This window comes from Oncorhynchus keta, unplaced genomic scaffold, assembly GCF_023373465.1.
Source record: "Oncorhynchus keta strain PuntledgeMale-10-30-2019 unplaced genomic scaffold, Oket_V2 Un_contig_6088_pilon_pilon, whole genome shotgun sequence".
Taxonomy (NCBI): Eukaryota; Metazoa; Chordata; class Actinopteri; order Salmoniformes; family Salmonidae; genus Oncorhynchus; species Oncorhynchus keta.
In genome coordinates this window covers 34,669-46,770 of record NW_026288670.1, presented here as the reverse complement: position 1 = coordinate 46,770, position 12,102 = coordinate 34,669, and the positions used below count along the sequence as shown (strand labels likewise).

At 43.3% G+C, this 12,102-nt stretch overlaps 1 protein-coding gene across 1 annotated transcript in view; it reads left to right on the top strand.

Moving 5' to 3' along the window:
• LOC127925687 (glycine receptor subunit beta-like) overlaps positions 1-12,102 on the top strand; it is a 61,483-nt gene that overhangs the window by 27,859 nt on the left and 21,522 nt on the right. The window contains exons 6-7 of the mRNA XM_052510743.1: positions 80-162; positions 1,928-1,990. Of these exons, the coding sequence (XP_052366703.1) occupies positions 80-162; positions 1,928-1,990 (146 nt within the window). The remainder of the gene's footprint in view (positions 1-79; positions 163-1,927; positions 1,991-12,102) is intronic.

Genomic DNA, 12,102 nt, shown 5'->3' with positions numbered 1-12,102 from the left:
CTGTCTGGTGTGTGGTCAGGTTGTCAGTGACTGTCTGTTGTGTGTTCAGGTTGTCAGTGACTGTCTGTTGTGTGTTCAGGTTGTCAGTGACCCTGTCCTGCCCTCTGGACCTCACTCTGTTCCCCATGGACACACAGCTCTGCAAGATGCAACTGGAGAGCTGTACGTAAAACCTCTCTCTAACACACTCTCACACACGCACGCACAGAGAGACACACTCAATATTCATATACAGTGAGTGCACAAAACATTAAGAACACCTGCTGTTTCCATGACATAGACTGACCAGGTGAATCCAGGTGAAAGCTATGATCCCTTATTGATGTCACCTGTAAAATCCACTTCAATCAGTGTAGATGAAGGGAGGAGACAGGTTAAAGATGGATTTTTAAGCCTTGGGACAATTGAGACATGGATTGTGTCTGTGTGCCATTCAGAGGGTGAATGGGCAAAACCAAATATTGAAGTGCCTTTGAATGGAGTATGGTAGTAGATGCCAGACGCACCGGTTTGTGTCAAGAACTGCAAAGCTGCTGGGTTCTTCACGCTCAACTGTTTCCTGTGTGTATCAAGCATAGTCCACCACCCAAAGGACATTCTGCCAACTTGACACAACTGTGGGAAGTGTTGGAGTCAACATGGGCCACCATCCCACCAGTGATATACATTTATATAGTGTTGTTATTGTAGTTGGCTGCTCCACCAGTGATATACTATTTATATTGTAGTTGACTGCACCACCAGGGATATATATTTATATAGTGTTGTTATTGTAGTTGGCTACACGACCAGTGATATACATTTATATAGTGCTGTTATTGTAGTTGGCTGCACCACCAGGGATATATATTTATATAGTGTTGTTATTGTAGTTGGCTGCACCACCAGGGATATATATTTATATAGTGTTGTTATTGTAGTTGACTGCACCACCAGGGATATATATTTATATAGTGTTGTTATTGTAGTTCCAGGCTGCACAGTGATATATATTTATATAGCGTTGTTATTGTAGTTGGCTGCACCACCAGGGATATATATTTATATAGTGTTGTTATTGTAGTTGGCTGCACCACCAGGGATATATATTTATATAGTGTTGTTATTGTAGTTGACTGCACCACCAGGGATATATATTTATATAGTGTTGTTATTGTAGTTGGCTGCACCACCAGGGATATATATTTATATAGTGTTGTTATTGTAGTTGGCTGCACCACCAGGGATATATATTTATATAGTGTTGTTATTGTAGTTGACTGCACCACCAGGGATATATATTTATATAGTGTTGTTATTGTAGTTGGCTGCACCACCAGGGATATATATTTATATAGTGTTGTTATTGTAGTTGGCTGCACGACCAGTGATATACATTTATATAGTGCTGTTATTGTAGTTGGCTACACGACCAGTGATATACATTTATATAGTGCTGTTATTGTAGTTGGCTGCACCACCAGGGATATATATTTATATAGTGTTGTTATTGTAGTTGACTGCACCACCAGGGATATATATTTATATAGTGTTGTTATTGTAGTTGGCTACACGACCAGTGATATACATTTATATAGTGCTGTTATTGTAGTTGGCTGCACCACCAGGGATATATATTTATATAGTGGTGTTATTGTAGTTGGCTGCACCACCAGGGATATATATTTATATAGTGTTGTTATTGTAGTTGGCTACACGACCAGTGATAAACATTTATATAGTGTTGTTATTGTAGTTGGCTGCACCACCAGTGATATATATTTATATGGTGTTGTTATTGTAGTTGGCTGCACCACCAGTGATATATGTTTATATAGTGTTGTTATTGTAGTTGGCTGCACCACCAGTGATATATATGTATATGGTGTTGTTATTGTAGTTGGCTGCACCTCCAGGGATATACATTTATATAGTGTTGTTATTGTAGTTGGCTACACCACCAGTGATATATATTTATATAGTGTTGTTATTGTAGTTGGCTGCACAACCAGTGATATATATTTATATAGTGTTGTTATTGTAGTTGGCTGCACCACCAGGGATATACATTTATATAGTGTTGTTATTGTAGTTGGCTGCACCACCAGGGATATACATTTATATAGTGCTGTTATTGTAGTTGGCTGCACCACCAGACAGACACACTGCTATATTCATTCATATTTATATAGTGTTGTTATTGTAGTTGGCTGCACAACCAGTGATATATATTTATATAGTGTTGTTATTGTAGTTGGCTTCAATCAGTGTAGATGACCACCAGGGATATATATTTATATAGTGTTGTTATTGTAGTTGGCTGTGCACCACCAGTGATATATGTTTATATAGTGTTGTTATTGTAGTTGGCTGCACCACCAGGGATATATATTTATATAGTGTTGTTATTGTAGTTGGCTGCACCACCAGTGATATATGTTTATATAGTGTTGTTATTGTAGTTGACTGCACCACCAGGGATATATATTTATATAGTGTTGTTATTGTAGTTGGCTGCACAACCAGTGATATACATTTATATAGTGCTGTTATTGTAGTTGGCTGCACCACCAGTGATATATATTTATATAGTGTTGTTATTGTAGTTGGCTGCACCACCAGGGATATATATTTATATAGTGTTGTTATTGTAGTTGGCTGCACCACCAGTGATATATATTTATATAGTGTTGTTATTGTAGTTGGCTGCACCACCAGGGATATATATTTATATAGTGTTGTTATTGTAGTTGGCTGCACCACCAGGGATATATATTTATATAGTGTTGTTATTGTAGTTGACTGCACCACCAGTGATATATGTTTATATAGTGTTGTTATTGTAGTTGACTGCACCACCAGTGATATATATTTATATAGTGTTGTTATTGTAGTTGGCTGCACCACCAGTGATATATGTTTATATAGTGTTGTTATTGTAGTTGACTGCACCACCAGTGATATATGTTTATATAGTGTTGTTATTGTAGTTGACTGCACCACCAGTGATATATGTTTATATAGTGTTGTTATTGTAGTTGGCTGCACCACCAGTGATATATATTTATATAGTGTTGTTATTGTAGTTGGCTGCACAACCAGTGATATACATTTACATAGTGTTGTTATTGTAGTTGGCTGCACCACCAGGGATATACATTTATATAGTGGTGTTATTGTAGTTGGCTGCACCACCAGGGATATATATTTATATAGTGTTGTTTTTGTAGTTGGCTGCACCACCAGGGATATACATTTATATAGTGCTGTTATTGTAGTTGGCTGCACCACCAGGGATATATATTTATATAGTGTTGTTATTGTAGTTGGCTGCACCACCAGGGATATATATTTATATAGTGTTGTTATTGTAGTTGGCTGCACCACCAGGGATATATGTTTATATAGTGCTGTTATTGTAGTTGGCTGCACCACCAGGGATATATATTTATATAGTGTTGTTATTGTAGTTGGCTACACCACCAGTGATATATGTTTATATAGTGTTGTTATTGTAGTTGGCTGCACCACCAGTGATATACATTTATATAGTGTTGTTATTGTAGTTGGCTGCACCACCAGTGATATATATTTATATTGTAGTTGGCTGCACCACCAGGGATATATATATTTATATAGTGTTGTTATTGTAGTTGGCTGCACCACCAGTGATATATGTTTATATAGTGTTGTTATTGTAGTTGGCTGCACCACCAGGGATATATATTTATATAGTGTTGTTATTGTAGTTGGCTGCACCACCAGTGATATATGTTTATATAGTGTTGTTATTGTAGTTGGCTGCACCACCAGTGATATATGTTTATATTGTTGTTATTGTAGTTGGCTAGTGATATATATTTATATAGTTGTTATTGTAGTTGGCTGCACCACCAGTGATATATATTTATATAGTGTTGTTATTGTAGTTGGCTGCACCACCAGGGATATACATTTTTGGTTGGGAATCATTTGGAATCATTAATGGATAGCGATAATATAACCGTTTTCTCTGAATTAAGTATTCAAGCACTTTGTAATGGCAAGCATAAATCATTTCGGGAGTAAAACATTTTTAACAAGTCACATAATAGGTGCTATGGACTCAGTCTGTGTAAATAGTGTTTAACATGATATTTGAATGACTACCTCATCTCTGTACCCCACACATGCAATTATCTGTAAGGTCCCTCAGTGGAGCATTGCATTTCAAATACAGATCCAACCGCAAAGACCAGGTTTTTTTCCAATTCCTTTGATAGATGGGTAAAATAAAAAGCAGACATTGATTATCCATTTGAGGTGAAGTCATGAATTACACTTTGGATGGTGTATCAATATACCAAGTCACTACAAAGATACAGGTGTCCTTCCTAACTTAGTTGCCGGAGAGGAAGAAAACAGCTCAGGGATGACATGAGGCCAATGGTGACTTTAAAACAGTTTGAGTTTAAAGGCTGATACATTTACATTTAAGTCATTTAGCAGACGCTCTTATCCAGAGCGACTTACAAATTGGTGCATACACCTTATGACAACCAGTGGAACAGCCACTTGCATCTAAATCTTGTTGGGGGAGAAGGGGGGTGAGTAGGATTACTTACCCTTACTTACCCTATCCTAGGTATTCCTTGAAGAGGTGGGGTTTCAGGTGTCTCCGGAAGGTGGTGATTGACTCCGCTGTCCTGGCGTCGTGAGGGAGTTTGTTCCACCATTGGGGGCCAGAGCAGCGAACAGTTTTGACTGGGCTGAGCGGGAACTGTACTTCCTCAGTGGTAGGGAGGCGAGCAGGCCAGAGGTGGATGAACGCAGTGCCCTTGTTTGGGTGTAGGGCCTGATCAGAGCCTGGAGGTACTGAGGTGCCGTTCCCCTCACAGCTCCGTAGGCGAGCACCATGGTCTTGTAGCGGATGCGAGCTTCAACTGGAAGCCAGTGGAGAGAGCGGAGGAGCGGGGTGACGTGAGAGAACTTGGGAAGGTTGAACACCAGACGGGCTGCGGCGTTCTGGATGAGTTGTAGGGGTTTAATGGCACAGGCAGGGAGCCCAGCCAACAGCGAGTTCAGTAATCAAGACGGGAGATGACAAGTGCCTGGATTAGGACCTGCGCCGCTTCCTGTGTGAGGCAGGGTCGTACTCTGCGGATGTTGTAGAGCATGAACCTACAGGAACGGGACACCGCCTTGATGTTAGTTGAGAACGTCAGGGTGTTGTCCAGGATCACGCCATGGTTCTTAGCGCTCTGGGAGGAGGACACAATGGAGTTGTCAACCGTGATGGCGAGATCATGGAACGGGCAGTCCTTCCCCGGGAGGAAGAGGAGCTCCGTCTTGCTGAGGTTCAGCTTGAGGTGGTGATCCGTCATCCACACTGATATGTCTGCCAGACATGCAGAGATGCGATTCGCCACCTGGTCATCAGAAGGGGGAAAGGAGAAGATTAATTGTGTGTCGTCTGCATAGCAATGATAGGAGAGACCATGTGAGGTTATGACAGAGCCAAGTGACTTGGTGTATAGCGAGAATAAGAGAGGGCCTAGAACAGAGCCCTGGGGGACACCAGTGGTGAGAGCGCGTGGTGAGGAGACAGATTCTCGCCACGCCACCTGGTAGGAGCGACCTGTCAGGTAGGACGCAATCCAAGCGTGGGCCGCGCCGGGAGATGCCCAACTCGGAGAGGGTGGAGAGGAGGATCTGATGGTTCACAGTATCGAAGGCAGCCGATAGGTCTAGAAGGATGAGAGCAGAGGAGAGAGAGTTAGCTTTAGCAGTGCGGAGCGCCTCCGTGATACAGAGAAGAGCAGTCTCAGTTGAATGACTAGTCTTGAAACCTGACTGATTTGGATCAAGAAGGTCATTCTGAGAGAGATAGCGGTAGAGCTGGCCAAGGACGGCACGCTCAAGAGTTTTGGAGAGAAAAGAGAGAAGGGATACTGGTCTGTAGTTGTTGACATCGGAGGGATCGAGTGTAGGTTTTTTCAGAAGGGGTGCAACTCTCGCTCTCTTGAAGACGGGAGGGACGTAGCCAGCGGTCAGGGATGAGTTGATGAGCGAGGTGAGGTAAGGGAGAAGGTCTCCGGAAATGGTCTGGAGAAGAGAGGAGGGGATAGGGTCAAGCGGGCAGGTTGTTGGGCGGCCGGCCGTCACAAGACGCGAGATTTCATCTGGAGAGAGGGGAGAAAGAGGTCAGAGCATAGGGTAGGGCAGTGTGAGCAGAACCAGCGGTGTCGTTTGACTTAGCAAACGAGGATCGGATGTCATCGACCTTCTTTTCAAAATGGTTGACGAAGTCATCTGCAGAGAGGGAGGAGGGAGGGGGGAGGATTCAGGAGGGAGGAGAAGGTGGCAAAGAGCTTCCTAGGGTTAGAGGCAGATGCTTGGAATTTAGTTTTGAGAATGGTAGAAAGTGGCTTTAGCAGCAGAGACAGAGGAGGAAAATGTAGAGAGGAGGGAGTGAAAGGATGCCAGGTCCGCAGGGAGGCGAGTTTTCCTCCATTTCCGCTCGGCTGCCCGGAGCCCTGTTCTGTGAGCTCGCAATGAGTCGTCGAGCCACGGAGCGGGAGGGGAGGACCGAGCCGGCCTGGAGGATAGGGGACATAGAGAGTCAAAGGATGCAGTAAGGGAGGAGAGGAGGGTTGAGGAGGCAGAATCAGGAGATAGGTTGGAGAAAGTTTGAGCAGAGGGAAGAGATGATAGGATGGAAGAGGAGAGAGTAGCGGGGGAGAGAGAGTGAAGGTTGGGACGGCGCGATACCATCCGAGTAGGGGCAGTGTGGGAAGTGTTGGATGAGAGCGAGAGGGAAAAGGATACAAGGTAGTGGTCGGAGACTTGGAGGGAGTTGCAATGAGGTTAGTGGAAGAACAGCATCTAGTAAAGATGAGGTCAAGCGTATTGCCTGCCTTGTGAGTAGGGGGAAGGTGAGAGGGTGAGGTCAAAAGAGGAGAGGAGTGGAAAGAAGGAGGCAGAGAGGAATGAGTCAAAGGTAGACGTGGGGAGGTTAAAGTCGCCCAGAACTGTGAGAGGTGAGCCGTCCTCAGGAAAGGAGCTTATCAAGGCATCAAGCTCATTGATGAACTCTCCGAGGAACCTGGAGGGCGATAAATGATAAGGATGTTAAGCTTGAAAGGGCTGGTAACTGTGACAGCATGGAATTCAAAGGAGGCAATAGACAGATGGGTAAGGGGAGAAAGAGAGAAAGACCACTTGGGAGAGATGAGGATCCCGGTGCCACCACCCCGCTGACCAGAAGCTCTCGGGGTGTGCGAGAACACGTGGGCGGACGAGGAGAGAGCAGTAGGAGTAGCAGTGTTATCTGTGGTGATCCATGTTTCCGTCAGTGCCAAGAAGTCAAGGGACTGGAGGGAGGCATAGGCTGAGATGAACTCTGCCTTGTTGGCCGCAGATCGGCAGTTCCAGAGGCTACCGGAGACCTGGAACTCCACGTGGGTCGTACGCGCTGGGACCACCAGATTAGGGTGGTCGCGGCCACGCGGTGTGGAGCGTTTGTATGGTCTGTGCAGAGAGGAGAGAACAGGGATAGACAGACACATAGTTGACAGGCTACAGAAAAGGCTACGCTAATGCAAGGAAATTGGAATGACAAGTGGACTACACGTCTCGAATGTTCAGAAAGTTAAGCTTACGTAGCAAGAATCTTATTGACTAAAATGATTAAAATGATACAGTACTGCTAAAGTAGGCTAGCTGGCAGTAGCTGCGTTGTTGGCACTACACTAATCAAGTCGTTCCGTTGAGTGTAATAATTTCTACAGTGCTGCTATTCGGGGCTAGCTGGCTAGCTAGCAGTGTTGTTTACGTTACGTTGAGTTAAAAAGAACGACAATAGCTGGCTAGCTAACCTAGGAAATCGGTCTAGACTACACAATTATCTTTGAAACAAAGACGGCTATGTAGCTAGCTATGTAGCTAGCTACGATCAAACAAATCAAACCGTTGTACTGTAATGAAATGAAAATGTGATACTCCCTGACCGGTGATTGAATTCGAATCAGTAACGTGTGTGTGGTGACGTTGGCTAGCTGTTAGCTGTTAGCTGTTGGCTAGCTAGCAGAGTCTCCTACGTTAAGGACGACAAATAGCTGGCTAGCGAACCTCAGTGAATTAAGATAGTCACTCCAAGGCTACACACACTAAACTACACAATTATCTTGGAAACAAAGACAGCTATGTAGCTAGCTAACACTGAACTAATCAAGTCGTACAGTTGAGTGAATAGCACTACAGTGATGCTAATCTGTGTGCGTTAGCTAGCGTTGCTAGCTCCTGGGCGAATAGCAGTGAAGGCTACGTTAGGGCGACGAAATACGAAATACGATAATTATGCAATTATCTCTGATACAAGGACGGCTATGTAGCTAGCTAAGAAGAATTGCTAAGATTATGTAGCTGCAGCTAACAGTAAACTAATCAAGTCATGCAGTTGAGTGAATAGCACTACAGTGATGCAATAATCTGTGACTGCGTTAGCTAGCTGTTAGCTAGCTCCTGACAATAGCAGTGAAGGCTACGTTAAAAGGGCGATACAAATACTGATAATTATGCAATGGTATCTCTGATACAAGGAAAACAGCTCATGTAGCTAGCTAAAAAGAATTGCTAAGATTAGACAAATGACATAGGCCAATGGTGACTTTAAAACAGTTTGAAATGGCTGATGAAAAAACAGTTATACAACCTGCAGAGCGAAGTGCGAATGCGACCGCTCGCTCCAACCGGAACCGGTTAGAAGAAAACAGCTCAGGGATGACATGAGGCCAATGGTGACTTTAAAACAGTTTGAGTTTAAAGGCTGATAGAAGAAAACAGCTCAGGGATGACATGAGGCCAATGGTGACTTTAAAACAGTTTGAGTTTAAAGGCTGATAGAAGAAAACAGCTCAGGGATGACATGAGGCCAATGGTGACTTTAAAACAGTTTGAGTTTAAAGGCTGATAGAAGAAAACAGCATTGTCGTTACTCCACAATACGAACCTAATTGACAGAGTGAAAAGAAGGAAGCCTGTAAATAATAAAAATCGTCCAAAACATCCTGTTTGCAACACAGTGCCTTGCAAAAGTATTCACCCCCTTGGCATTTTTCCTATCTTGTTGTATTACAACCTGTAATTTAAATGTATTTTTACTTGGATTTCATGTAATGGACCTACACAAAATAGTCCAAATTGGTGAAGTGAAATTTAAAAAAATTATAGCAAAAAAAGGAAAAGTGATGTGCATATGTTTTCCTTTGCTATGAAGCCACATAAATAAGATCTGGTGCAAGCAATTACCTTCAGAAGTCACATAATTAGTTCGATTGCACACAAGGGTTAGAGGGTGGACTTTATTTAAGTGTCACACCATCTGTCACATGATCTCAGTATATATACACGTATTCTGAAAGGCCCCAGAGTCTGCAACACGACTAAGCAAGGGGCACCACCAAGCAAGCTGCACCATGAAGACCAAGGAGCTATCCAAACAGGTCAGGGACAAAGTAGTGGAGAAGTACAGATCAGGGTTGGGTTATAAAAAACTATCACAAACATCCCACGGAGCACCATTAAATCCATTATTAAAAAACTGAAAGAATATGGCACCACAACAAACCTGCCAGGAGAGGGCCGCCCACCAAAACCCACGGACCAGGCATGGAGGACATTAATCAGAGAGGCAACAAAGAGACCGAAGATAACCCTGAAGGAGCTGCAAAGCTCCACTGCGGAAATTGGAGTATCGGTCCATTGGACCACTTTAAGCGATACACGCCACAGAGCTGGGCTTTATGAAAGAGTGGACAGAAAAAAGCCATTGCTTAAAGAAAAAATTAGCAACCTTGTTTGGTGTTCGCCAAAAGGCATGTGGGTGACTCCCAAATGTATGGAAGAAGGTACTCTGGTTAGATGAGACTAAAATGTAGCTTTTTGGCCATCAAGGAAAACGTTATGTCTGGCGCAAACCCAACACCTCTCATCACCCCGAGAACACCATCCCCAAAGTGAAGCATGAACATTACAGACTGGGATAAGGAGAGGTTGAACATTACAGACTGGGATAAGGAGAGGTTGAACATTAAAGACTGGGATAAGGAGAGGTTGAACATTACAGACTGGGATAAGGAGAGGTTGAACATTACAGACTGGGATAAGGAGAGGTTGAACATTACCATGAATATGCCTGCCATTACAGACTGGGATAAGGAGAGGTTGAACATTACAGACTGGGATAAGGAGAGGTTGAACATTACAGACTGGGATAAGGAGAGGTTGAACATTACAGACTGGGATAAGGAGATGTTGAACATTACCATGAATAAGCCTGCCATTACAGACTGGGATAAGGAGAGGTTGAACATTACAATGAATATGCCTGCCATTACAGACTGGGATAAGGAGAGATTGAACATTACAGACTGGGATAAGGAGATGTTGAACATTACCATGAATATGCCTGCCATTACAGACTGGGATAAGGAGAGGTTGAACATTACAGACTGGGATAAGGAGAGGTTGAACATTACCATGAATATGCCTGCCATTACAGACTGGGATAATGAGAGGTTGAACATTACCATGAATAAGCCTGCCATTACAGACTGGGATAAGGAGAGGTTGAACATTACAGACTGGGATAAGGAGAGGTTGAACATTACAGACTGGGATAAGGAGAGGTTGAACATTACAGACTGGGATAAGGAGAGGTTGAACATTACAGACTGGGATAAGGAGAGGTTGAACATTACCATGAATATGCCTGCCATTACAGACTGGGATAAGGAGAGGTTGAACATTACAGACTGGGATAAGGAGAGTTTGAACATTACAGACTGGGATGAGGAGAGGTTGAACATTACCATGAATATGCCTGCCATTACAGACTGGGATAAGGAGAGGTTGAACATTACATACTGGGATAAGGAGAGGTTGAACATTACAGACTGGGATAAGGAGAGGTTGAACATTACAGACTGGGATAAGGAGAGGTTGAACATTACCATGAATATGCCTGCCATTACAGACTGGGATAAGGAGAGTTTGAACATTACAGACTGGGATGAGGAGAGGTTGAACATTACATACTGGGATAAGGAGAGGTTGAACATTACAGACTGGGATAAGGAGAGGTTAAACATTACCATGAATAAGCCTGCCATTACAGACTGGGATAAGGAGAGGTTGAACATTACAGACTGGGATAAGGAGAGGTTGAACATTACCATGAATATGCCTGCCATTACAGACTGGGATAAGGAGAGGTTGAACATTACCATGAATATGCCTGCCATTACAGACTGGGATAAGGAGAGGTTGAACATTACAGACTGGGATAAGGAGAGGTTGAACATTACCATGAATATGCCTGCCATTACAGACTGGGATAAGGAGAGGTTGAACATTACCATGAATATGCCTGCCATTACAGACTGGGATAAGGAGAGGTTGAACATTACAGACTGGGATAAGGAGAGGTTGAACATTACAGACTGGGATAAGGAGAGTTTGAACATTACAGACTGGGATAAGGAGAGGTTGAACATTACAGACTGGGATAAGGAGAGGTTGAACATTACAGACTGGGATAAGGAGAGGTTGAACATTATAGACTGGGATAAGGAGAGGTTTAACATTACAGACTGGGATAAGGAGAGGTTGAACATTACAGACTGGGATAAGGAGAGGTTGAACATTACCATGAATAAGCCTGCCATTACAGACTGGGATAAGGAGAGGTTGAACATTACCATGAATATGCCTGCCATTACAGACTGGGATAAGGAGAGGTTGAACATTACAGACTGGGATGAGGAGAGGTTGTACATTACAGACTGGGATAAGGAGAGGTTGAACATTACCATGAATATGCCTGCCATTACAGACTGGGATAAGGAGAGGTTGAACATTACAGACTGGGATAAGGAGAGGTTGAACATTACCATGAATATGCCTGCCATTACAGACTGGGATAATGAGAGGTTTAACATTACAGACTGGGATAAGGAGAGGTTGAACATTACAGACTGGGATAAGGAGAGGTTGAACATTACCATGAATATGCCTGCCATTACAGACTGGGATAAGGAGAGGTTTAACATTACAGACTGGGATAAGGAGAGGTTTAACATTACA